A 26,355-nucleotide genomic window follows, 5' to 3' on the forward strand; every position below is an offset into this window, starting at 1 on the left:
TGTTCCAGCCACTCGCTGCTGCCACCGTGCGGAACTGGATGGCATAGTCCGTCACGCTGCGCCAACCTTGATGGAGAGTCAGGAGCTGTTTGGCTGAGTCAGAACCACTGCTTGGGCCTTGAAACACTCGTTTGAATTCCTCAGCAAAGGCAGAGTAGCTGGCACAGCAGGAACTATGGGCATCCCACACAGCAGTAGCCCAGGCCAGGGCTTTTTCCGACAGCAGGGTGATGATATATGCGATCTTAGACCGGTCGGTGGGAAACGACGAGGGTTGCAGCTCAAAGGAGAGAGAACATTGAGTGAGAAACCCTTTACAAGCACTTGGATCACCTGAGAACCGTTGGGGAGGTGGAAGACGAGGTTCAGCCAGGGGTTAACTGCCATGGGTACGTGAACTTGAGGTACTGGGACGGGAACTGTTGCCGGGGTAAGTCGATCAGATATTTGCTTAATGGAAGTCAGCATCTCCGACAGAAGATGAGAATGTCTAGCCATTAAGGCCTCTTGCTGAACCAGGGCGGCTTCGTGGCGTTGGACAGTCTCCTGGTGGTGGGACAGCGTGGCAAAAAGGTCCTGGGAACTGGCTGCCTCTGGGTTCATTTTTGGCTCTGTGTTTCTGTCAGGACCCGGTTTCGAACCTGGGTCTCCGGAGTGAGAAACAGTCACTTAACCAACTGAGCCACGAATAGACAGCAGAACCCAGAAGATGAGGCAGACACAGCAGTACTTAAGACGGTGTATTTAATAAAGAAAAAATCCTAAAATACAAAAAATGGCAAATCCAAAAGGTGGTAGGAAAAACACAAAAAGACCTCAAAAGAAACTCACCAAAAATAAACAAAAACAAAAAACAGAATACCACAAGAACTTCACCCGGAATCGACAAGAGCACACAGAACACTAGGGCAGGGTGCTAACATACAAACACAGAGCACAGAACAGAGGGAAACTAAGGGTTTAAATACACTCAGGGGAAACAAGACACAGGTGCAAATAATAATGGGGAACAAGGGAAAAACATAAGGACAAAAAGCACAATGGGGGCATCTAGTGACCAACAACTGGAACAACCCTGGCCAAATCCTGACAATCGGGGCAGAGAAGGGCTCCGGCCATGGAGCTGGACTGGACGCCGTGTTCGGACTGGAAAGTGGCGTAGAGGAAGACTCCTGTCTTGGAGCTGGACTAGACGTCGTGACGTCTAGACTGGGCATTGGGGCAGAGAAGGGCTCCTGTCTTGGAGCTGGACTGGACGCCGTGTTCGGACTGGAAAGTGGCGTAGAGGAAGACTCCTGTCTTGGAGCTGGACTGGACGCCGTGTTCGGACTGGAAAGTGGCGTAGAGGAAGACTTCTGTCTTGGAGCTGGACTGGACGCCGTGTTCGGACTGGAAAGTGGCATAGAGGAAGACTCCTGTCTTGGAGCTGGACTGGACGCCGTGTTCGGACTGGAAAGTGGCGTAGAGGAAGACTTCTGTCTTGGAGCTGGACTGGACGCCGTGTTCGGACTGGAAAGTGGCGTAGAGGAAGACTCCTGTCTTGGAGCTGGACTGGATGCCGTGTTCGGACTGGAAAGTGGCGTAGAGGAAGACTCCTGTCTTGGAGCTGGACTGGATGCCGTGTTCGGACTGGAAAGTGGCGTAGAGGAAGACACCTGAGCTGGACAGGACGTGTGAGAAACTCGTCATCATGCCAGCAGTCAGAGAAGTGACAATTATGGTCAGTAAAGAAAACTTTATGCTCGTCTCTCAATTTTAAAAAACGTGTCAATAATTTGCCCTTTGATAACCAGCGCACTTCTGTACGTTGTAAAATCGTTACATGGTCTCTGCCCATATCATTGCATAGTGCAGAAAATACACGAGAGTTCAGGGGCCTTGCTTTAACAAAGTTAACCACAAAGTTAGCCAGCACAGGCACCGAGGTAAACAGAGTCTTCAGGTGCTCAAAAGCCCTGTTCGCCTCAGCCGACCACTGCAAGCGCACCGGCCCCCCTTTAGCAGTGAGGTAATGGGAGCTGCCACCTGACCAAAACCCCGGATAAACCTCCGGTAGTAATTGGAAAACCTCAAAAAACGCTGCAACTCCTTTACCTTGGTTGGAGTCGGCCAATTACGCACGTCTGTAATGCGGTCGCTCTCCATCTCCACTCCTGAAGTGGAAATCAGATGCCCTAGGAAGGAGATGGATTGTTGGAAGAACAAGCATTTCTCAGCCTTGACATATAGATCATGCTCCAACAGGCGACCAAGCACCCTGTGCACCAGGGACACATGCTCGGCGCGTGTAGCAGAGTATATCAGAATATCATAGATATACACAACTACACCCTGCCCGTGCAAGTCCCTGAAGATCTCATCTACAAATGATTGGAAAACTGATGGAGCATTCATCAACCCATATGGCATGACAAGGTACTCATAATGACCTGAGGTGGTGCTAAATGCCGTCTTCCACTCATCACCCTTCCGAATAGGCACCAGATTGTACGCACTCCTGAGATCCAATTTTGTGAAAAAACGTGCCCCGTGCATTAACTCAATAACCGTATTGATCATAGGTAGCGGGTAATTATATTTCACTGTGATTTTATTAAGACCTCGATAATCAATGCACGGGCGTAAACCGCCATCCTTTTTTTTCACAAAAAAGAAACTTGAAGAGACGGGTGATATGGATGGCTGAATGAACCCCTGATGCAGGGATTCAGAGACATATGTCTCCATAGCCTCCGTCTCCGCTTGCGACAGGGGATACACGTGACTCTTGGGATATGCAGCGTCTACCAGGAGATCTATCGCACAATCCCCCCGTCGATGGGGTGGTAATTGAGTCGCCTTCTTTTTACAGAAGGGGAGAGCCAAATCAGCATAGTCGGGGGGAATGCGCACGGTGGAGACCTGGTCTGGAGTCTGGACTTTCCACCGTAGTAGCACCAACGGAAACCCCTAAACACCTACCTGAGCATTCTCGCGACCACCCCGTGAGAGCCCTCTGTGGCCAAGAAACAGTGGGGTTATGGCAAGCTAACCAGGGTAGGCCTAGCACCACAGAATACACAGGAGAATCAATAAGGAAAAGACTAATATTTTCCTTGTGACCCTCCTGCATTATCATACACAAAGGTGCGGTTACCTCCCTGATAAACCCTGACCCTAATGGTCGACTATCTAAGGCATGAATAGGGAAAGGCATATCCACAGGAACAATAGGGATCCCTAAACTATGAGCTAGACTTTTATTAATGAAATTCCCAGCCGCACCTGAATCTACTAGCGCCTTATACTGGGAATGCAGTGAAAAATCAGGAAAAGAGACCGAGACAAACATTAGTGCAGCAGAGGGCTCTGGATGAGAATGGTGCCTACTCACCTGGGGTGAAGCCAGAATGCCCTGCCTGCCTTCTCTATTCCCAGAGGAACCAACCCGGCACCGACCAGCAGTGTGCCCTCTGCGACCATGAATGGTGCTCGAGCGGGAACCCCCTCCGGTCTCTCTGCGCACCATCCCTCCCAATTCCATAGGTTCGGGAGAGAGGGTGCGGGAGGATGGAACAACCAGACCCCGATCTAGACATCCACGAGTAGCCAGCATGTTGTCCAGCCTGATGGACATGTCCACCAGCTGGTTGAAGGTGAGGGTGGTGTCTCTACAGGTCAGCTCCCGACGGACGTCCTCGCGTAGACTACAACGGTAATGGTCGATCAGGGCCCTGTCGCTCCATCCAGCGCCGACAGCCAAGGTCCTAAACTCCAAAGCAAACTCCTGTGCACTCCTCGTCTCCTGCCTCAGATGATAGAGGAGCTCACCCGCTGCTTTGCCTTCAGGTGGATGATCGAATACTATCCGGAATTGGCGGGTGAACTCCTCAAAATGGTCCAACGCCGCATCCTCCCTTCTACACACAGTGCTGGCCCATTCCAGGGCTTTCCCGGTGAGGCATGAGAGGAGGGCATAACTCTTCTCACGGTCAGATGGTACTGGGGAGGCCGTGGCTAGATATAAGTTCAGCTTAAGGAGGAAACCCTGGCAGCCGCTAGTATCTCCGTTGTATCCCGTGGGTAGGGATAAATGGATTTCGATTCCGGTGAGGAAAAAACGTTCACGGGAGATTCCGGTTGTGGTGGTGGTGGTGCTGGAGAAACTCCCTGTCTTTCCCAGCGATCCATATTCTGGACAATGCGACCCATGACGGAGCTTATACAGTCAAGCTCCCTCGCTTGTTCCTGAACGTGTTCCTCCAGCTCCATGGGCATAGTGTCCTCTCCTGCTGACTTCATATTGTTGGTCAGAGATTCTGTCAGGCATAGGTGTATAGGTGGCAGGGAAGTCAGGCGCAGGAGAGTCAAACGGAGTGTAAAATGGAGTCTTTTAATAAAGTCCACGTAACATGCTCCATAAAACTAAAATGTACATACATAAACAAACATGGGTACGAGGACCCGACGCGCACCTATACAACATAAAACTACACTGACAATAAAACAAAGACATGAGGGGAAACAGAGGGTTAAATACACAACAGGTAATGAATGGGATTGAAAACAGGTGTGTGGGAAGACAAGACAAAACCAATGGAAAATTAAAAATGGATCAATGACGGCTAGAAGACCAGTGACGTCGAACGCGGAGCACCGCCCGAACAAGGAGAGGCAACGACTTCGGCAGAAGTCTTGACATACATCTGGTGACCGTGTCAGCGTGCACTGCGCCCAGCACACATGAGTCGCTTGTGCGCGATGGGACAAGGAACATCCCGGCCGGCCAAAACCTCCCCTAACCCGGATGCGGCGACAGAGCCTGGACTCGAACCCAGAATCTCTAGTGGCACAGCTTGACAAACACAATAATGCAGATCTTTATTGACCTTAACAGAGCTATACATACTGTACAACGGCAGGCTGGTGTGTTAGCATAACTATATAACATTGTTACCCCCATACAATAACTCTACAGAAATCCGCCCTATAATTCTACATTACTTTCCCACCCTGAGCAAACATCATTATAACAAATGTGTGGCATAAATGGAAGTCATTGTAGCTTCTTCTGGGACCTCCCTACACAATCTTGATATACATTGTTAGTTGGACAGAATCAAATCAACTCATTATATATTAGTTGATAGATTAGTTTACTTAGCTGTACTTTATGGGGTGGAATTAATTTAACATGTTAGTTCAGTGATTGACATCCTACAAGCAGCCATTCTATTCTGCTTTAACTTTTCAATGTTTAACTAACATGAATTACAGGTTTTCAGTGTGATGCAATAAGATCTTGGAAGGTTAGTGCCTTCACTGAACATCATGCTTTTCGTTAAATATAGTTCTGTGTAAGACTTCCCTCTCCTTTAGAATACAAAGCACCTGAGTCACCTTTAGTAAAGGCCATAGTTGCACATTGTGAAATCTTTCCTGACATTTTTCCATTTCATCCGTTGCCCGAAAATAATTACAACAAAATGCCTTGTGTTAAAAGGGAAACACATTCCACCAATCCCTTACTAGTACCTGTACACCACACCAATACACCATCTATACCCCAACAAACACTGCTGTTCAGAAAGGCCTCGTCTTTATTTGTAGTACCTATGGTTGGGTGGCAGTACCAACCATTTTTTACTGTACAGTGATAAGGATGCATGTCATTCCCCCAGTCTGGCAGTTTAAGCCTGAAGCTTCTCCCTTGTTCTCCACCCACCAATCCCCTGACATCTGAAATGTTATGTTATGAATGTTAACACACTCATACCCAATCACACATCACCCATGCTGCTTCGAGGGGTCTACCAGTGAGATCAGAGCCCCCAGAGTTTGTGCAGCTGCAGGAAATATAGAAAAGGGGCTCTGAGCCCTCACTGGACCAGCACACACGGCTCCCTTTCTCAGGAGTGTCATACACCCCCAAAATCGGAGGGGGCACAACGTATGTGAGGATGACTGGGGGGTGTTAAAGTTGGAGAATTTTGCATTTTTTAAACACCTGAAACATTCTCCTGCAATCTAGAGCCATAATGATTATGCTAATATAAGTTTACCTCTTGAGCTGTCTGTATCCTGACTGGTGGTTCTTTTTTTTAAAGAAACTAGATGTGCTTGTCTGCATCTCTGCTCAAATCTGGGTAAAGGAGTGAAATGTATGTGAGTCTTATTCAGTACATTTAGTTACTGCTTGCTTTTCTAAAGTCTACCAACCTTGCCGCCAGGCATGCCAGCTAAGGTAGCTTATTACTCTAACTTGATTGATAGGTATGATAGAATTACATATAGCCATACCATGGGTACAAGTTGTCTGTTTACCCTCTCTGGTCATTTGAAGGCCATAAGGGATATTCACTAACACAATTAGGCCCATAAATGGCACCCGGTTGACACACAGCAACCCTATGAGAATAGGCAGACAGTAATTGTTCTAATTTCTTTGTGTTGTGAGGCAATGTCAGGGTTATGACTTTGGGAGAACTGAGAATGGAAAGATGCCAGCAGAACACTCATTTTAGCAAAGTAAGGAGGGAATGTGTAAGGGAGCCAGAAATGCCCTGCTTCATTATTTAAAGCAGAAGTCTTTCCACTTTGCCTGGATGTCATTGGCCTGCAAGTTTTATATAAACTTTTGGCCAACTCGGTGATTGCAGTGGCCATTCACTCTAATTAAATAACCAGTTTAATTAAATAAATGAGCTTCAGTGAATCTTATAGGAAACCTTGCCAGGCAAGTTGGTAGATTCAGGCATTGTAAATCATGACAGTTGCAGAAAACCGCAGGGAGAAATGGCAGTCCTGCCAGATATCTGACCTGACTAAGTAAAAGCTTTGGCTAAATAAACAAACAGTCTTAAGACTAAAACAATCCGTGTTCATGTAATTACTTCACAATATGTGTTTATGAGATTTAAGAGTAATTCAAATGGAAACTACATGACCACGGTGCTTATCTACGGAACAGAAAGAGGAACTGCCCCTCCCTACCTTCAGGCTATGCTCCAACCCAACACCCAAACATGAGCACCCCGTTCTGCCACCTCAGGTCTTTTAGCCCTCCCACACCTACCCGTTCAGCCCAGTCCAAGCTCTTCTCTGTCCTGGTGGAACCAGCTTCCCCCTGAAGCGAGGACAGCAGAGTCCCTCCCTGCCAATCTTCCAAAAACATCTGAAACCCTACCTCTTCAAACAGTATCTTAAATAACCCTCCTCACCCCCCCCTTTCTAGCTCTGACTACGGAGGTCCACATTCTATGCTTGTGATATGCGGTTGTCCCACCTAGCTATCTTAAGATGAATGCACTAACTGTAAATCACTCTGGATATGAGCATCTGCTTAATAACTCAAATGTAAAATGAAACATTTAAGACTGGCTGCTCAAACTCAAGGTTGGTAGTGGATAACACACACACACAAGAAATGTCCCATATATTACACGAGGGAACAAATACTTGAGACAAGACAAAAGGAAAACAACGCTTGCAAAAATGAATATATTGAGTTTTACTGAAGGATTTACACTCGCTTGAGGAGCCCTTATGGAAAATGATAACGTTCAAAAACTGTAGTTCCATAATGACCTTTGCCTGTAAAACATATCTGTCATACTGTTCATTATTTATAAAATTATAAGATGTTCCGTATTCGTCTGCAAAAGCCAACCCCAAATATAATACACATTTCGCCTAAGATTATCTCATCTGGTAGTTAATAACAAATGTATGGCAAATCACAAGGGAAAGTTTCAGGCACAATGTTTCATGAGGAATGCGTGTGATAAAGTCAATGACATTCCCCTCCACTATACAATGAGAGTAAAAAAAACATTAGGAAACACCTGCTCTTTCCATGACATAGCTTTCACCTGGTCAGTCTATGATCCCTTATGTCACTTGTTAAATCCACTTCAAAAGCAGTGTAGATTAAAGGGAAGAGACAGGTTAAGGAAGGATTTTAAGCCCTGAGACAATTGAAACTGTGTATGTGTATGGGTGGTAGGTAGCCTAATGTTTAAGACTAATGGGCCAGTAACCGAAAGGTCACTGGTTCGAAGCCATGAGCCGACAAGGTGAAAGTCTGTCGTTGTGCCCTTGAGCAAGGCACTTATCCAGAGCGACTTATAGGAGCAATTAGGGTTAAGGTTTTTCACGCTCAACAGTTTCCTGTGTGTGTCACGAATGGTCCACCACCCAAAGAACATCCAGACAACCTGACAGCTGTGGCCAGCATCCCTGTGGAACGCTTTCGACACCAACAAATTGATGCTGTTCTGAGGGCAGAAGGGAGTGCAACGCAATATTAGGAAGGTGTCCCTAATGTTGTGTACACGCTGTATATGTTGGGTTAAACCATTTCCAATTTGCCTTTGTAATGGTATAGTAATCATTTACTTGTATCCTTTTTGGTCACATCTGAAACAGTTCCCAGATAAAGCATACAGTACCTACAGAGTATTCACACCCCTGGACTTTTTCCATATTTTGTTGTTACAACCAAAATTTAAAGTTGATTAAAATTGAGATTGTGTCACTGGTCTACCCATTCAATACCCCATAATGTCAAAGTGGAATTCCTTTTTTTAGAAATGTCTCCAAATGAAAACAAAAAAAAGCATAAAATTATTACATCCCTTTTATATCATGCTTAAACAAGTTCAGGAGTAAAAATGTGCTTAATTTCTTTTATTTTTTTAAGTTGACGTCCGCACCCAAGTGGAATTGTAATTAGTGTTGGATGTGTTTCAATCCACCGCATCCGCCTATGTCACACTTCTGCATCTGCTGTGAAAAGTGACAGAGCTAGAGCAGTGTTTTTCAGACCATGAAAATTGGTCTTCTCACACAATAGTCTGGAGCATCTGAACAGTTTTGGATAAAAAGAAACAGAATAGAGCTAAGCACAGGCCAAATCCTAGAGGAAAACCTAGTTCAGTCTGCTTTCTAACAGACACAGAGACAAATTCACCTTTCAGCAGGACAATAAACTAAAACACAAGGCCAAATATACACTGGACTTGCTTACCAAGACAACATTTAATGTTCTTGAGTGGCGTAGTTACAAATTTGACTTAAATCTACTTGAAAATCTATGGCTGGACATGGAAATGGCTGTCTAGCAATGAACAACCAACATCAGAGCTTGAAGAATTTTTGTTAAAAATAAATGTGCAAATATTGTACAATAAAGGCGTGCAAAGCTCTTCAGAGACTTTCCCAGAAAGACTCCCAATTGTAATCGCTGCCAAAGGTGATTCTAATATGTATTGACTCAGGGGTGGGAATACTTTATTTATTTTTGAAAAACACGTTTTCACTTTGTCATCATGGGGTATTTATTGTGTGTAGATTGGTGAGCAAAAAAAACATTTTAATCCATTTTGAATTCAGACTGTAACAATTTTTAATAAGTCAAGGTGTATGAATACTCTCTGAAGGCACTGTAAATCAAATCTTGAAAATTGGATAGTCTAAAGTTACAGTACATTAGCCATCAATACAAGAAAGACCAAACAAGGTATTAAAATAAAACACACTTGAGACATCATTTGTTGTCAATTACCTTTTTTGTCCTACTACTAAACCAACACACAAACATAAAAAATACAATTTACATGTTTAAACAGTTGTTTGATAAAAAAAACTTGACTGCTATAAAGAAAAAGTATTTCTGGAAAGAGAGATGGTAGAGGGGAATGTCAGGCTGTGTATTTCTCCTCTCCTTGCCGCTGGGTTTTATGGTAATGAGTATAACTGCCATAGAGATCGTTGAACACCTCTCTAACACCCATCTGGAGGGTGGTGTTCAAAAACTTAACGTCCTGCTCAACACAGAGGTCCAGGATCCTGTAAACTCCCTCTGTCAGGTGGCTCTTGATGTCTGGTTGCAGAGTAACCTTGAGGGCGTGGAGGAGAGTGGAAAGGAGAAGAAGGGAGGTGAGGGTTTCAATTTGACAGAGTGAGGCTGGGGAATGGGTATTAAAATAGACTCAGAAACATCATCATGTTGGTGTGATGAGTGAGATGGCTGATCAGGGTTTTGCCTCTTTCCTACACCTTTATTTGTGAACGCAGCTGAGGCAGTTCTGAAAGCCTGGTAGGAACATAATGTACTGCCAGCTGTAAACTGGACAGTGCCTCAACAAAACCTCTTAAGAGAGATGCCAAGGCACATACTGAGGTGTGTTTCTTGGCTTAGTTAACCTTGAAAGAACAATGGTAGTGTTGAACTATTGCAGTAACCAATCCTTTGTTTAATTCTTACTCAAAGAGTTTGCTATTACAAATCAATCCTCATGCATCTTAGAGTTTGCAAAATGACATGTTAGCCATTTCATTTAGCAGACGCTCTTATCCAGAGCGACTTGCAGTAGAGAGGGCATACATTTTCTTCCCTCTCTCTGCCTGTTCCATGGAAAATGCTGACTATGGCACGCAGTCAAGTAACGTGAATGCAGTCTCGTAGACCCTAGGAAAAAATGTGGTTTCTCCACATTGAGACAGTGCCAGATATGCTCAGAAGGCATCACATAATGAGACAGACAAATAGTCTACCAGTCTACAGTAAGTACAGTCCTTTAGAGGACAAGTTGGCGCAGGTTGGGACAAGATTATGGCGGAAATGAAAATGTTGACTTCTCTTTCCTTCAAATCTGAGAAGTCCAGAGGACTTGCCGTAGCAGCTCTAAATGCAATACCAAGCATGGTTTAACTCCACAATAACAAACAGCAATGGATCAAATTAAAATCCTGGTATTCAATGTGCAGATAGTGTATTTCCTTCAGATGTAAGGGCTTGTGAGGGATATATAAAGGAGAGAAGGAAGATCTGGAGGCCATTTAAGGACGAAAATTCATGTTTTCAACCTGCAAAAGTATAATAAAATAGCCTAATCGCCTTTTAAAACTGTGAGTGAAACGTCACAGCCATCTTCCTTGATGAGAGAAGATCTTACCTTCTGTAGCTCGCTGACGTACTGTGCTACCATGAAGGAGGAGAGGATAGTGAAGCCCTCGGCTGTGGTGGCGATGTGGGAGTACATGCGTTCCACCAGACGAGCACACTTCAAAAGCACCTCCGCATCGATCTCAGGGGCTGGGGAATAGAAGAGCAAAGCTTTTTGAAAACTAGACCACACCAAACGCTGAAGGCTAAACATTCATTTCAGCCAGAACTCCAGAAGTGGTACAACTTGTACACAATGGTGACTGAGTGATGCAGCAGTGTGTGTTCAGAGTGCACTGTTCTCCTAAAACAGACTTGGGCTGTACTGCTGATGAAAGCACAGCATTTGAATCAAATCCCAAGGGTGCGGGCTGAGAATTAATATATTGTGAATGCATTGTGACAGAGCAGTACAATAAGAATAGAGTTTTGTATAAGTTGAGATTTCAATCATGATAGCTAAGAGCAGAATATGGAGCAACAAGAGCCATTTTAACCATTCTAATTGTGTATAGACTAATGTTTATGCTCACAGTCTGCATAAAACAGTTTAGCCCATTAGACAACAAAGGCCGGATTGGAACAATTTATCCATCCCTTTTTTCCTCTCGCGACTCATTGGATGTACAGTATAGCTATAGCCACAGAGGAGAAATATGGCCACCATTGTCTGGGTGGCAGGTATTGCCAAACAACCCAGTCTCCATGAAATGTATCCTGTGAGGGTTACTATATTTCACAGAGCCAGCCAGGAACTAATTACATGACGCGCTGAGCCTGACATGCTAGTTTAAACGAATGAGCTGCTCCACTCCATTTTTCCTTCTTGACCCTTCCTCCTCTGTCTGGAACAGGGGAGATCTGCCCAGATGTCTGCAGTGGTGGCCTCCTTTGGCTATGGAAGACCAACACAAACAGTCTTCTCATTAAGAATGTGTTTACTATGATATCAAAATTAAACCCCACCTGAAGACAATTACTGTTGAATAACTGAGTATGTCATTATTTCCTGTTCGTCAATAACGTCAGGTAAGCTCTGATGTTGAAATCATGTTGCTGTCTTAGGTTGTTTATTTCAGAAACAGGAAAACAATGTATCCTGAATATGCTGATCACATAGCTGAATATAGCTCCTCAACACTGATTCAACTCATACGGGATGCATTTAGCAGTACAGGATTACAGGGTTTTAACAAGGTGTTCATCCACGAGCTAGGCTGGGACTCCAGCTGTGCACTGTGCTTTTCATGTCTTCTTCGACAGTTCTGTCACCCTCAGTGGGATTGTTTTTTTTTGTATTTCCCTCATGTTGGTTTTGATCCAGTACACGGGGACCAGCAGGGCATACAACCAGCAACAGAAATGTAACATTACTGAAGGAGAAACCATTCTTCTCCTTTTTCTCGTCCCACAGGGTAAGGTCAGCAGATTAAAATAGGCCCCGTTCCATGTGTAGTCTGCTTGGGAATGTGGAGTGGACACGACCACCTCTTACATAGTATAACATGATACGACTCACCTATAACATACTTCAATGCCATGAAATACTCTTGCCCGATTAACAGGACTGGTTAGCCTGGCGACAGTATGCTGGCGTCGTTTGACACTGACAGCACATATCTACAGAGGACTCCCTTTGGAGGAACCCAGGCTAAATATTATGTCAACTTTTAAAACAACAGGCGGTGTCATACTTATCAAGGGGTGTGATGATTAAATGCTGAAAAATACATTGAACACACATGAAGATGGGTGGTTGTTCTTCTTTAAATGGGAACCAACAGGAAAATAGAAACTGCTAAATCATTTATTGGAAGAACATTTAGCCAATTCCTGTAAACGCCAATGTCATTCCTATCACTTGAAGTTATGAGTTAATGGGTGAATACTTAGATTACTGTATGAAGTGATGGATGGGTGAGTGAATAAATTATTGAATGCATGAACCGATGGCCTTACCTCTCTCGGCCTCGCCCTTCTGTCTCCCCTCATGCATGATGGAGACCACCAGGCGGTAGAAACAGTTGAGGAAGGACGGTGCCGCTTTCAGCATCACCTGGGTACATACCAAAATAGGGCCACGTTACAAAAAGTTAAACTTTGACAACATTGCATTTGCAAGACATTCAGATTTGATTAGATTTAGTCATGTGCCATCAGTCTCTAAATGAGAGAAAGAGATAAAAAAAAACTGGCCCACAATTCTCAGGCACTGCGATATTCCTATGAGTCATCAGTCAGCGAGGTAATAATTTCCATGCACCGTCCAGTGTTCACCCAAAGACGTGCCCCTCTCCAGATCACATCTGCCTCCACTTAAGCGCCCCTCTGGCACAGACCAACAGCCCTTTCCAGAAATTGATTCTGAAGTTTGTCTCTGAGAAAAGAAACTGCTTCATTGCCTACAGCGGGAGGCAGTGGGATATTTTCCTTGGTTACCACCCTCAAAATATGTTCAATGTGAGATTGAAACAGGCTAACTTAGGTGCTGGCCTGGATCCAAGGTTGACGGAGAATAATAGTCAAGGCGAATGGGGAAGGGGTAAGCTAGTCACTCCCTTGGGTGCTTGTGTAAAAGGCTGAATCAAACCAGGGAAAGATTCTGGTTGTGTTCCTCTGCTCAGACGTTGCTGACCCATTTCAGATCTTTCAACGTCTGGATAGGTATTTTTTGTATCAGCTAACATCATGTTACAGTAACCTGGTGCCCAACGGGATTGAGACTAAAAAACCTGCAGCATAGTTGTTGTCGAAGTACTGCAAATAGGATAATGTTATTGTGAATTTGGACATATGATTCAAATTCTGGTACAGTGAGAATTGTTCTTATAAACAGACAATCTTTCTAAGGGTCAGTCCGTAGATCAGTGGACACTGAATGCACAATATGATTTCCTGGTAAATGATAAAACACTAGCAACAGTCATCGAAATTGTTAAAAACAATTCTAATAAGTGTAACAATTGGACAACGGGTGACGATTTGTACAATTTTTATAATCCCCAGATATTGACTGAATTCTACAACAGAATATTTTTTGCTGGACAAATATAGAAAGTTCAGGTATATTTGTGGGAATTCAGGTATTACTTTTTTCCCCTTAAAAATGCACTTGTATATTTTCTTATTGTATCAGGTATTTTTTGTGTGTGTTAAAATAAAGAAAACGGGTGCCTCCCGGGTGGAGCAATGGTCTAAGGCAGTGCTAGCTGTGCCACCAGAGATACTGGGGTCGGGCTCTGTCGCAGCCGGCCGCGACTGGGCGGCCCATGGGGCGGTGCACAATTGGCCCAGCGTCGACCGGGTTAGGGAAGGGCTTGGCCGGCAGGGATATCCTTGTCTCATCAAAAATCAATCTTCATTCTAAATTACAACCATCCCCCTTTTTCTTTTCAAGGACATTTCAAAGCGACCATAAACTTTTGAAAGGTAGGGGGGGGTACATTATTCATTTCAAATTCAAATTTTCAAAAGAAAAACAGTAAGAATAATGTATTTAGTATAAACAAGAAAAGAAAACAACGTCTAATCCCATTCCCCAACCCCATGTCTCCATTCAGAGGGCGAATGGCCAAGACAAGAGTGCCTTGTGAACAGGGTATGTTAGCAGGTGCCAGGCACTCCGGTATGATTGTGTGAAGAACTGCAAAGCTGTTGGGTTTTTCACACTTAACAGTTGCCCGTGTGTATCAAGAATGGTCCACCACCCAAAGGACATCCAGCCAACTTGACACAACTGCGGGAAGCATTAGAGTCCATACGCCCAGCATCTCTGTGGAACACTTGACCCCTTGTAGAGTCCATGACGAATTAAGGCTGTTCTAAGGGCAAAAGGGTTCATTATTAGGTATTTTAAATGGACAATAAAATTTGCTTTTCTTTCAAAAACAAGGACATTTCAAAGCGACCATAAACTTTTGAAAGGTAGTGTATATGTATGTATGTATGTATCTATCTATATATGTATCTATATATTAGAGGTCGACCGATTATGATTTTTCACCGCCGATACCGATGACACACTCAACGTCAACAAAACTAAGGAGATGACTGTGGACTTCAGGAAACAGCAGAGGGAACACCCCCCCTATCCACATCGATGGAACAGTAGTGGAGAGAGTAGCAAGTTTTAAGTTCCTCGGCATACACATCACAGACAAACTGAATTGGTCCACTCACACAGACAGCATCGTGAAGAAGGCGCAGCAGCGCCTGGCAAAGTAGGCTGTGATTCGATGATAGATTAACAGGCACTGCATCGATTATATGCAACGCAGGACAGGCTAGATAAACTAGTGATTATGTTAATATTGATTTTTTTTTTTTTATAAGTTTAATGCTAGCTAGCAACTTATCTTGGCTTCTTGCTGCACTCGCGTAACAGGTAGTCAAGCAGTCACGCAGTCTCCTCGTGGAGTGCAATGCAATCGGCCATGATCGGTGTCCAAAAATGCCGATTGTTATGAAAACTTGAAATCGGACCAACTAATCGGCCATTCCGATGAAATCGGTCGACCTCATATATATATATATATATTCATTTAGAATTCAAGGCACACTTAACCAGCATGGATACCGCAGCATTCTATCCATGCTGGTTAAGTGTGCCTTGAATTCTAAATGAATCACTGCCAGTGTCACCAGCAAAGCACCCGCACACCAGCTCTTCCATGCTTCGCGGTGGGAACCACACATGCAGAGATCATACGTTCACCTACTCTGTGTCTCAAAGACATGGCGGTTGGAACCAAAAATCTCAAATTCGGACTCCAGACCAAAGGACTAATTTCCACCGGTCTAATGTCCATTGCCCATGTTTGTTGGCTCATCAAGTCTCTTATTCTTATTGGTGGTTTATTTGCAACAACTCAACAATGAAGACCTGATTCACACAGTCTCCAATGAACAGCTGATGTTGAGATGTCTGTTACTTGAACTCTATGAAGCATTTAATTTGGCTGCAATTTCAGAGGCTGATAACTAAGGAACTTATCCTCTGCAGCAGAGGTAACTCTGGGTCTTCATGAGAGCCAGTGTCATCATATCATTTGATGCACTTGAAGAAACTTCAGAAGTTCTTAAATGTCTGTATTGACAGACATTCATGTCTTAAAGTAATGGACACTTGTTTCTCTTTACTTATTTGAGCTGTTCATGCCATAATATGGACTTGGTCTTTTACCAAATAGGGCCACATTCTGTATACCACCCCTACCTTGTTACAACACAACTGATTGGATCAAACACATTAATACATTCCACAAATGATAATTGAAATGCATTCCTGGTGACTACCTCAAGAATCTGGTTGAGAGAATGCCAAGAGTGTGCAAAGCTGTCATCAAGACAAGGGGTGGCTACTTTGAAGAATATAAAATATATTGTGTTTAAAAAAACAACACTTTTTTGGTTACTACACGATTCCATGTGTTATTTCATAGTTTATGTCCTCACTATTATTTTACAATGTAGAAAATAGTACAAAAAAAGAAAAACCCTTGAAAAACCCTTGTGTGTACACACACGCGCACAGTTGAAGTCGGAAGTTTACATAGCCAAATACATTTATAGCCGAATACATTTATACCCAGTTTTTCATAATTCCTGACATTTCATCTGAGTAAAAATTCCCTGTCTTAGGTCAGTTAGGTTCACCACTTTAATTTAAGAATGTGAAATGTCAGAATAATAGTAGAGAGAATGATTTATTTCAGATTTTATTCCTGTCATCACATTCCCAGTGGGTCAGAAGTTTACATGCACTCAATTAGTATTTTGTAGCATTGTCTTGAAATTGTTTAACTTGGGTCACATGTTTTGGGTAGCCTTCCACAAGGTTCCCACAATAAGTTGGGTGAATTTTGGACCATTCCTCCTGACAGAGCTGGTGTAACTGAGTCAGATTGGTAGGCCTCCTTGCTCACACACACTTTTTCAGTTCTGCCCACAAATTTCTATAGATTTGAGGTCAGGGATTTGTGATGACCACTCCAATACCTTGACTTTGTTGTTCTTAAGCCATTTTTGCCACAACCTTGGAAGTATGCTTGGGGTCATTGTCCATTTGGAAGACCCATTTGTGACCAAGCTTTAACTTTCTGACTGATGTCTTGAGATGTTGCTCCAATATATCCACATAATTTTCCATCCTCATGATGCCATCTATTTTGTGGAGTGCACCAGTCCCTCCTGCAGCAAAGCACCCTCACAACATGATGCTGCAATCCCCGTGCTTCACGGTTGGGATGGTGTTCTTCAGCTTACAAGACTTCCCCTTTTTCCTCCAATCATAACGATGGTCATTATGGCCAAACAGTTATATTTTTGTTTCATCAGACCAGAGGACATTTCTCCAAAAAGTATGATCTTTGTCCCCATGTGCAGTTGCAAACTGTAGTCTGGCTTTATGGTGGTTTTGGAGCAGTGGCTTCTTCCTTGCTGAGTGGCCTTTCAGGTTATGTCACTATAGGACTTGTTTTACTGTGGATATAGATACTTTTGTACCTGTTTCCTCCAGCATTTTCACAAGGTCCTTTGCTGCTGTTCTGGGATTGATTTGCACTTTTCGCATCAAAGTGCATTCATATCTAGGAGACAGAAAGCATCTCCTTCCTGAGCGGTATGACGACAGCGTGGTCCCATGGTGTTTATACATGCGTACTATTGTTTGTACAAATGAACGTGGTACCTTCTGCGTTTTGAAATTGCTACCAAGTATGAACCAGACTTGTGGAGGTCTACAATCTATTTCTGAGGTCTTGGCTGAATTCTTTTGATTTTCCTATGATGTCAAGCAAAGAGGCACTGAGTTTGAAGGTAGGCCTTGAAATACATCCACAGATACACCTCCAATTGACTCAAATAATGTCAGTTAGCCTATCAGAACCTTCTAAAGCCATGACATCATTTCCTGGAACTTTCCAAGCTGTTTAAAGGCACAGTCAACCTAAGTGTATGTAAACTTCTGACCCCCTGGAATTGTGATACAGTGAATTATAAGTGAAATAAGCTGTCTGTAAACAGTTGTTGGAAAAATTACTTGTCATGCACAAAGTAGATATCCGAACCAACATGCCAAAACTATAGTTTGTTAACAAGAAATTTGCGGAGTGGTTGAAAAATGAGTGTTTACATACACTTAGGTTGGAGTATATGTAAACTTCCGACTTCAACTGTAATATTACCCGCTAACATGAATTTCCTTAAACTAAATATGCAGGTTTAAAAAACATATATACCTCTGTGTATTGATTTTAAGGCATTGACGTTTATGGTTAGGTACATTCGTGCAACGATTGTGCTTTTTTCGCGAATTAGCTTTTGTTAAATCATCCCCGGTATGGTGAAGTAGGCTGTGATTCGATGATAAATTAACAAGCACAGCATTGATTATATGCAACGCAGGACAAGCTAGTTAACCTAGTAATATCATCAACCATGTGTAGTTAATCACTAGTTATGTTAAGATTGACTGTTTTTTTTATAAGATAAGTTTAATGCTAACTAGCAACTTACCTTCGCGTGGTCAGCCTGCCAAGCAGTTTTCTCGTGAAATGCAATGTAATCGGCCATAATTTGCGTCCAAAAATGCCGATTACAGATTGTTATAAAAACTTGAAATCGGCCCTAATTAAATCGGCCATGCCAATTAAATCGGTTGACATTTAATCTTGACAAACAGACAATACATCCCTCCCTCCTTGTAGGCTTACCCAGTTTTGAAGACTTGGCAATCTCTGAATGTCATTAACATTTTTGGTGTTTCGTAATAGATGTCTCTTTCCATTCATCATTTGGACTCAGTTTGGATTGGTTGATTCATTTTATTTATCAATGTAAAAAAAAAGGTTTGGAGACCTACTCATTCAAGGGTTTTTATTTTTACTATATTGTAGAATAATAGTGAAGACATCAAAACTAACTTTGTCAGATGGCTACTGCGTCTGCTATACAGATTTTCAATCCAAATATTTTGTACAAAGATAAGCACAATATTGTTATATTATAGGTGTAACTCTTGTAGTTTTCCCTCACCTGAAGTTCAACTGTCGGAGTCAGTTGGAGCACTGGGGCTCCCGAGTGGCGCAGCGGACTAAGGCACTGCATCTCAGCGCTAGAGGCATCACTACAGACATCCTAGTTCAAATCCAGGCTTTATCACAACCGGCCGTGATTGGGAGTTCCATAGGGCAGCGCACAATTGGCCTACAGTAGCTAAAGCTTAATAATAGCCACACCATACCAAACATTAACAAATGTTTCTAAACTTTATTAGGGTAATATCAAAAGTCAGTCAAGCTATTGTTTATAGGGAAAATACGAGCAGAAAAGCAAATGTTAAGCAGGGAAAATAAACGCACTACCATCCCCTGTGCCCCCCAAAAAACACAAACTTCTGCAAAAAAAAAAACAATAATAATTTTGCCCCTCCCCTATTTTGGATCACCCCTCGACCCCAGTAAAATTAGATCCCTCCTTAATAAAAATCACACCTATCTAAACTTTACGTTGTTTGCGAGATCAAACATATCATCATTATAAATCATGTGTTCATTTTTGGAAGTTGTTTTAATTTCAGAGCATCTAAATTTGTAAACATTTCAATTGTATGTTTTTAAAATTTCACAAAAAAATGAACACCCATCAAAATAAAGTGATCTTTCTTCTCTTTCACTCTAACATGCGAACTACACCGCTTGCCTCACGTGCATAGCAAAATACATTTAGACATACATGTTATTCAATTATTCCACCCACACTGCTCACGTGCGCCAATGAGCGTCTGCGTTGTCAAAGGCTAAAATAGAAGTCAGTTCTATTTGTGACGCTGATCGCGCTGCAAGTCCTGCCTCTCTCATCTGATTGGTTTATAGAAGCACATACCCACGTGCCATTTCCTCATTGGTTATACCCACGTGGGTGACTGAAAGACGATCGGAGGTCGGTGATGGTTATACACCTTTTATGAAAGTTAGTTGCCAATCTCCATATAAGTCCAAAGAAGAAATTCCTGGAAGGAGGAGAGATGACTACAAATGACTCGGTTGACCATTTTATCTGTGGATTAATTGTCGGAGTAGAGGACCTTGTGCATTTCAGATAAAATAACAACAACATTTATATCCCAGGACAAATTAGCTAGCAACAGCAAGCTAGCTAAATAGGACAAATTATCTAGCAACTGCAAGCTAGCTAGCTAAATTGCCATAAATGCTTTTCGACCTGTCCCCAAATTAATATAATTGGTTCAGAGTTTGTTTTGATATTTTAACCTGCGTGTCTTGATCGCGTTTGGTGTGGGGGGACAAAATCAATTTGCGCATGGTGGCATGTGCGAGGCCGGTTTGGGTACGGTGTAAGTGTCGAGATGGTATGTTAAATCCCTGAGAAGCTTTAGCGTTCTTATAGATTCAACAGAAAGACCATGTATTCTATTAAGACCATTTCAGCCATTACCGGAGTGTGTTTGATAGGTCATTACATACGTTTCCCTGATTGTAATATTAACGGGAGGGGAAAAAAACAACAGGAACAAGCAAAACGATGAAAGTCACAGTATTAAAAGGAAAGCAATCAATCAAAATGGAATTAAAGTGACAAGTGGATTTTGCACTCCTCGAGCACAGGAAATAGATTGCTGAAAAAGACAGATCCTCCGGTGGACGGTGCATGTGCGTTGCTAAAAACACATTTATCGAATCCAGGCCACTAACCTGCGGGTGACACTGGATGACTGCAAACAGAGCCTCGTGAATGGCCTCAAAGGTAGCGTGGTAGACTTCCATCGTCAGGTGCTCAAGGGGGACAAACTGCAGGGCCCCCAGCACCATGGTCACGTGGTGGGGGTTAGAGAGCATCCACTCCCCCTGACGGAGCATGGCTGTCAGAGTGTCCAACACTGGCACGGTCAGAGCAGCATTCAGGGTTGGCTCCTTGCCAGCCTCCTTCACTAGAAACTGAGAGAGAGCAGAGAGGACCGTGGGAGTTGAACCAGAGATGAATATAATGAGGAATATGGATTTAAGATGGAGGACAGAAAGAGAGAAACTAGCAAGGAGTGAAGTACTTCATCCTGTATGGGTTCTCAAAATGTGATTTCTCAATGTTTTACTATGGTTGATGACAACAAGTAAATAAATGTGTTAATTAAGCAATGAAAGTTTAAATTTGGATTTGACAATAGGGCTAAGTAAGCCATAGAGAGAACAGAGAAAAACTGATATACTGTAGACCAATTAAGGTATGAGGCAACATTCCTGTTTGTGTTGTGAACACAGTGAGGGATTGTAGTTGTGTTGTAAAACCTAACGTTAGTTATTCCTGCAGAGTTGCAATGAGGTGAGAAGGGGCAATATTGATAAATGAAACCAGATTCAGCTTGATTAAATGGGACAGTAACAGGGAGGGAGAGACACTTACTGCTGCAGCCCAAAATTGTCTTTCCCCAGCTAAATAAATTCTTCCCCCGTATCAGATCCAAGACCCAGGAGACAGTGCACAGCGGAGGAGAAGCGTGACATGCTTTGTAACAGACAGCCAGACTGTGGTTCTAATTACAGTGCTCTCTGCAATGCCCAAAGGGGGTTTCTACGTTAGATAGGAAACACATTTACCCTTTAAGTCGATGATAAGTCTATGCCAAAGCCAATGCTTTGTCCCTCTTGAAGCATGGACGCAGGTTTTGAAGTGAGAAAGACGCAGGTTTTTAAGTGAGAAGGACGCAGGTTTTTAAGTGAGAAGGACGCAGGTTTTTAAGTGAGAAGGACGCAGGTTTTTAAGTGAGAAGGACGCAGGTTTTTAAGTGAGAAGGACGCAGGTTTTTAAGTGAGAAGGACGCAGGTTTTTAAGTGAGAAGGACACATTGTACCTTCACCATAACTGGATGTTGAGTGATTCTAGCTCAAATAATATTTTTCAGTGGCATCAATTGATTTGGATAAACAATCCTTGTTTATCCAAATCAGCACATCAAATGTCACAGTGAATACTTACTACTAAGGCAGATATGATCTGAGGTGCAATGAGCCAGAACGCCTTTAAGCAGGTTTCTGGAAGCAGGCCGCTGGCAAGCAGCTTCGTTATCGTCACAGTTGAAAGGACTTCCTGTAAAATACAGTGTGCTCTTTGTAGTGTGTCAACAAAGCCCACATAACCATTTTAGGGAAAATCTCTGTAGAGGAGAACTGAGAAGAGGGAAAATTGAGGGATTCCTGTGCTGAATTATTTAGTAGGAAAAATATAAGGCTAGGTTTTAAAGGTGGCGTTAAATACAATTTAGTAGCCCATATAGGAAATGTTATCCAGACTTCAGTGTTTAAGTATTCAGGACACCAAATACAGTAGCTTGTAACTCAGATAGCATAATTTTACAGTAGCTAGTAATATCACAACTTGTACAGTAACACTTGCAGCAAATATAACACCTACCCTATGACAGCCGCTCCTGAACTTGGAGGTATCCAGTCCGTCTCGGAGCAGCAGCAGGAGAAGGTGGAACTGTTCTGGGGTACTCCTGACCAGCAGCTGGTCCAGAAGCTCCTTTACTGGCTCCTCCAGGGACCTCACCTCTGATACTGACAGCCATGGGGCTAACACAGAAGAGTTATGGTTAACATTAAATAATAGGCGTGAAGTATCAATCCATAACGCTATCATTATATTTATCCATTACTGGGAAATGAGATGGTTTCTAAATGTACAATTCTTTTGAATAATATTTTTTTATAAAAATATGTATTATTATTTTGTGTTCAAGAGAAATTCTGTGCAAATTCTTAATTATGTCTGTTTTAGTTATCAATGTCTGTCAGCAATGGTACAGGAAATGTACTTTGACATTTACTTGAGCGCTATTTTACAGATATTACGAGCAGTAGGAAATCACACAACGCACACACAGGTGAGCATCTCAGAATACACTGTACCAAGTCTGATAAAAAAAAAACATTAATTGTTGTGGAATAAGAGCGCGTACCTGCAAGCAGTTTGTGGACATTCTGTAGAATTGCCACAAAGAGCTCCTCCTGGCCAAGGGCTTTGGTCATCTCTGCAGCAGCATAGTACGCTGAGAGGAAGTGGAGCGATGAGACCAGGAAGTCCATGGGGCGCTGGGATGGGCACAGCTCTCTGAGAATCTGCTGGCTGAAGCTCCTGTACATGCCCATGTGGCTTAGACTCTCCTGTGTGATGCCCACGCTAGGCTCATCTTGGGTGCAAGCACAGGCCAGCTCGCTCCTCACCATCCCGGTCACCACATCCACAGAGAAGGCCTGGCCTAGTAGACTGCCTGTCTGAGCCCTCAGGCTGGCCTGGATGGCAGGGCCCATGACAGCAGTGGTCTTCCCCAGTAATTGACTCAGGGTCTCATCTAGCTGCTTGGTTGTCCTGAGGCTGGATGTCATGGCCTGGGACAGTGTGTTCATAGACGCAAGCAGGAGCTGTACGGCGAACAGGCCCCCTGTTTCAATGTTTCCTGGGAGAGAAGACAAAGCCATAACGGCAACCTCGCTATTGACCAAATAGGTGGTGAATTTCTCCAGGTTAAGGCGGACACTGCTCTTTCTGTGGATTATCAACAGGATCAGGGACTGGATGAAATCCTGCACGGTTTTTAGGAAAGTCAGCCAAGCAGAGCTGTCCACGGTTTGAAAGAGACCCTTATTGCTGTGTGAAAAGAGAGCTGTCAAAGATGCCTCCAAGAGGCTACTCCCATGCACAATCTTTAAAACATGATGGGAATTATTCCCTGCCAGAAGCAACCCCATGAGACTGAAGAGCTGGTTCAGCAGATGTATTGTTACGGCAGGCTTCACATCATTATGTAGCTGTGTGTCTGTGACCATGAGGAATAAGAGTAAAAAGAGCCCTGAAAAGTCTTCAGAGGACATTCCATCTGGGTTAAGAGCATTGGTGACTTGAAGTAATCTTAAAAGGTTATCGGCTTGACTTTGAGATAGGGTTATAGAGGCTTCGGTCGTACTAGAGTTCAGTATGTGTTGGGCTATGGACTCCAGTCTCTTCAAAGCAGAATGGGATTCACTGACATCGCCATCTGACTGAGTTACTGCACTTCCTTTGTCTCCAGCTGTCAAACAGCTTACTTCACTCAACTTCATGAGTGCAGGACAGACAGAGGCCATGTCTGGGATGCCGCTGAGAATCCCCACAATCCTTTGAGTGACACATCTGACAACAGCAGAGTAAATAGTGGGTAACTCGACAAGAACAAGGCTCTCAACCAGATCTTTGGAAATGAGAGAGACAGACAGCCTCTCAGTGGTGTCATCTGGTGTCTTCTGAAGTAGGGAGCTGAGGAGAACATCAGCTATATGACACACTTCGTCCTCAGTGAGGAATGACAAGATCATGGGTAGGTTTGTGGTAACGAGGTACCAATGTGCCACTGGGTACGTGCTGGCATCCACACTACTGACCTGACGGTCCCATAGCTGGTCACTCTGCTGGCAGAGTTGAGGATCTCCTCTCCCCACAATGTACTGAGCTGCTCTGCGGAGGACATCTGAAGCTCTAGTCTGTGCCAAGAGCTCATTGCTTAGGATAACTTTCTTCATTTGTTGGAGAGTGAGCAGTTTTTGCAGGAGGTGAGTCATGGGGCTACAGTGCTGGCCGATGGGAGGGGCCTGATCTTCACCTGTCGCCATCACACCAGAGAGGAGAATACCCATGTCGTCTAGTATGTTAACGCTAGCTGGGTCTGCTGGAGATGTGTATTTCGTACAGTGAATCTGAAAGAGGGTGTCCACCTCCACCCAAGTGTACTTTAGCAGAAGGCCTGCATCTTGGACTTTCTGACACCCAGGGACATCTGGGGCCTGGCCTTCAGCCAGCTGCAGCACTGGCTTCACCACCTGGAGCATCTTCTCCATCAGAACCTGGGTTTGCCTCACAACAGGAACTGGTGTGCTGTTGTCCAAAGTTTTCAGGCTGAACAACACAGAGTACAAGAGCACACTCAAGGAGAACAACTTCAGGGACATGTCTTCGTTTCCTTCCAGATCCGGGAGTACATAGCTTGTTACATTCTCTAAAATGAGGCAGCATATCTCCAAAGTCTGGCTGGTGGGGTTGTCCAGAAGGCATGTGCTGAGCGTCCTATGCACTGCCTCTGGGAGAATGGGCTGTCGGAGCTCATCCATTGCTGGGCGGCAGATGACAGCCAGGAGCTCCTCGAAGAGCTTGGGGAGCTGCCTCAGCTTGGCGTAGATCTGGAGAACAGAGGAGATGAGGGCCTCGCGTGCCTTCCTAACCCGTGGCTCTGTGCAGTCGGAATCAATCCATCCTGCCGACAGCAGCTCGTCCAGGTCCGGCTCTATGATCAGGTGGTTGAGACTGAGCAGGGCTTTTAGACAGCGGTACCATGCTGATATGCTGGGCTGGGCATTGTCGAACAACAGCCTCACCACCTTCCTGTAGAAAATCAACTGAACCTCCTTGTACTTTATCCTGTCAGCCACCACATTGTAAATGTCTGCCGTCAAGCATAAATTCAAGAGGTTCTCCAAAGCCAGCAGAGCTAAGCTCCAGTTTTCACCATCAAACAGGTCTTTGAGAGTCACCTCATTTGTGAAATCCAAGGCAGCGATTAACTGTGTTAACATGTGAAAGCAGAGTACTTTATTATCTCCTCCTTTACAGTAGGCATCCAGAGAGAATTTGAAGAGCAGTGGGAGGGAACTCGACCTGACCGCAAAATGGAGATCAGTGTCACAGTACCCTTGTGCACAAAGCTTTGAGAGTATCGAGTTGACTGGGGACAGTAGGCTCTTCCCTGCTGCTCCCTTCTTCATCCCTGGCTCCTCCTTTGAGAGGAGCTCCTCCTTATAGGCCTGGAGGTGGTCTGGCAGGAAGAGAGCAGACTGCAGGATGGTGTCCACTTTCCCACGGATGTCCCTACTCAGGTGCTGGCGGACACGGGAGTCATCCTCGGCCATCCAGGCCCTGGAAGTCAATAGGTGTCTGAGCAGGAGGAGGTGCTGGAGCAGGTGTGTTGTGACTTGGGCAAACACGCGGTTGGCATTGGCCTGCTGCTTTTGGACCGTGAGGTAACTACTCAGGGTAAGGAGGAGGACCTCAAACACCTGGGGTGTCAGGGGGTCTGTGGCTTGCTGCTGACTGAGCTTGGAGCAGCCCAGGGTACACAGCTTGGCCAACAGCTCCACCAGTAGCTCGTACTTAGTGGTGAATGTGACAGAGAGGACTGAGGAGGAAAGGATGCCCTGACAGCAGCTCAACACAGTGGAGACAGACGCTGAGGAGGTCCCTGAGCTAAACTCCTGAATCCTTTCAATTATAACCTGGAAAGAAAAATCACCTGTCAAAAATCAATACATTCAATAAAACAGGTATACTTTTTTTTTTTTTTTTACAATTATTTTACCAGGTAAGTTGAATGAGAACACATTCATTTA

At 43.9% G+C, this 26,355-nt stretch overlaps 1 protein-coding gene across 2 annotated transcripts in view; it reads right to left on the reverse strand.

Moving 5' to 3' along the window:
* Positions 1-7,460: 7,460 nt before the first annotated feature.
* The window catches only part of urb2 (URB2 ribosome biogenesis homolog), a 46,387-nt gene continuing 27,492 nt past the window's right edge, over positions 7,461-26,355 (reverse strand). For both annotated transcript variants that reach the window (XM_064950332.1, XM_064950333.1), the window contains 7 exons: positions 22,902-26,241; positions 22,355-22,515; positions 21,920-22,030; positions 20,641-20,883; positions 12,887-12,983; positions 10,938-11,077; positions 7,461-9,878 (listed from right to left, as the gene is read on the reverse strand). In XM_064950332.1, the coding sequence (XP_064806404.1) occupies positions 9,681-9,878; positions 10,938-11,077; positions 12,887-12,983; positions 20,641-20,883; positions 21,920-22,030; positions 22,355-22,515; positions 22,902-26,241 (4,290 nt within the window). In that variant the 3' untranslated portion in view covers positions 7,461-9,680. The remainder of the gene's footprint in view (positions 9,879-10,937; positions 11,078-12,886; positions 12,984-20,640; positions 20,884-21,919; positions 22,031-22,354; positions 22,516-22,901; positions 26,242-26,355) is intronic.

The sequence above is a fragment of the Oncorhynchus masou genome, chromosome 31 (assembly GCF_036934945.1).
Source record: "Oncorhynchus masou masou isolate Uvic2021 chromosome 31, UVic_Omas_1.1, whole genome shotgun sequence".
Taxonomy (NCBI): Eukaryota; Metazoa; Chordata; class Actinopteri; order Salmoniformes; family Salmonidae; genus Oncorhynchus; species Oncorhynchus masou.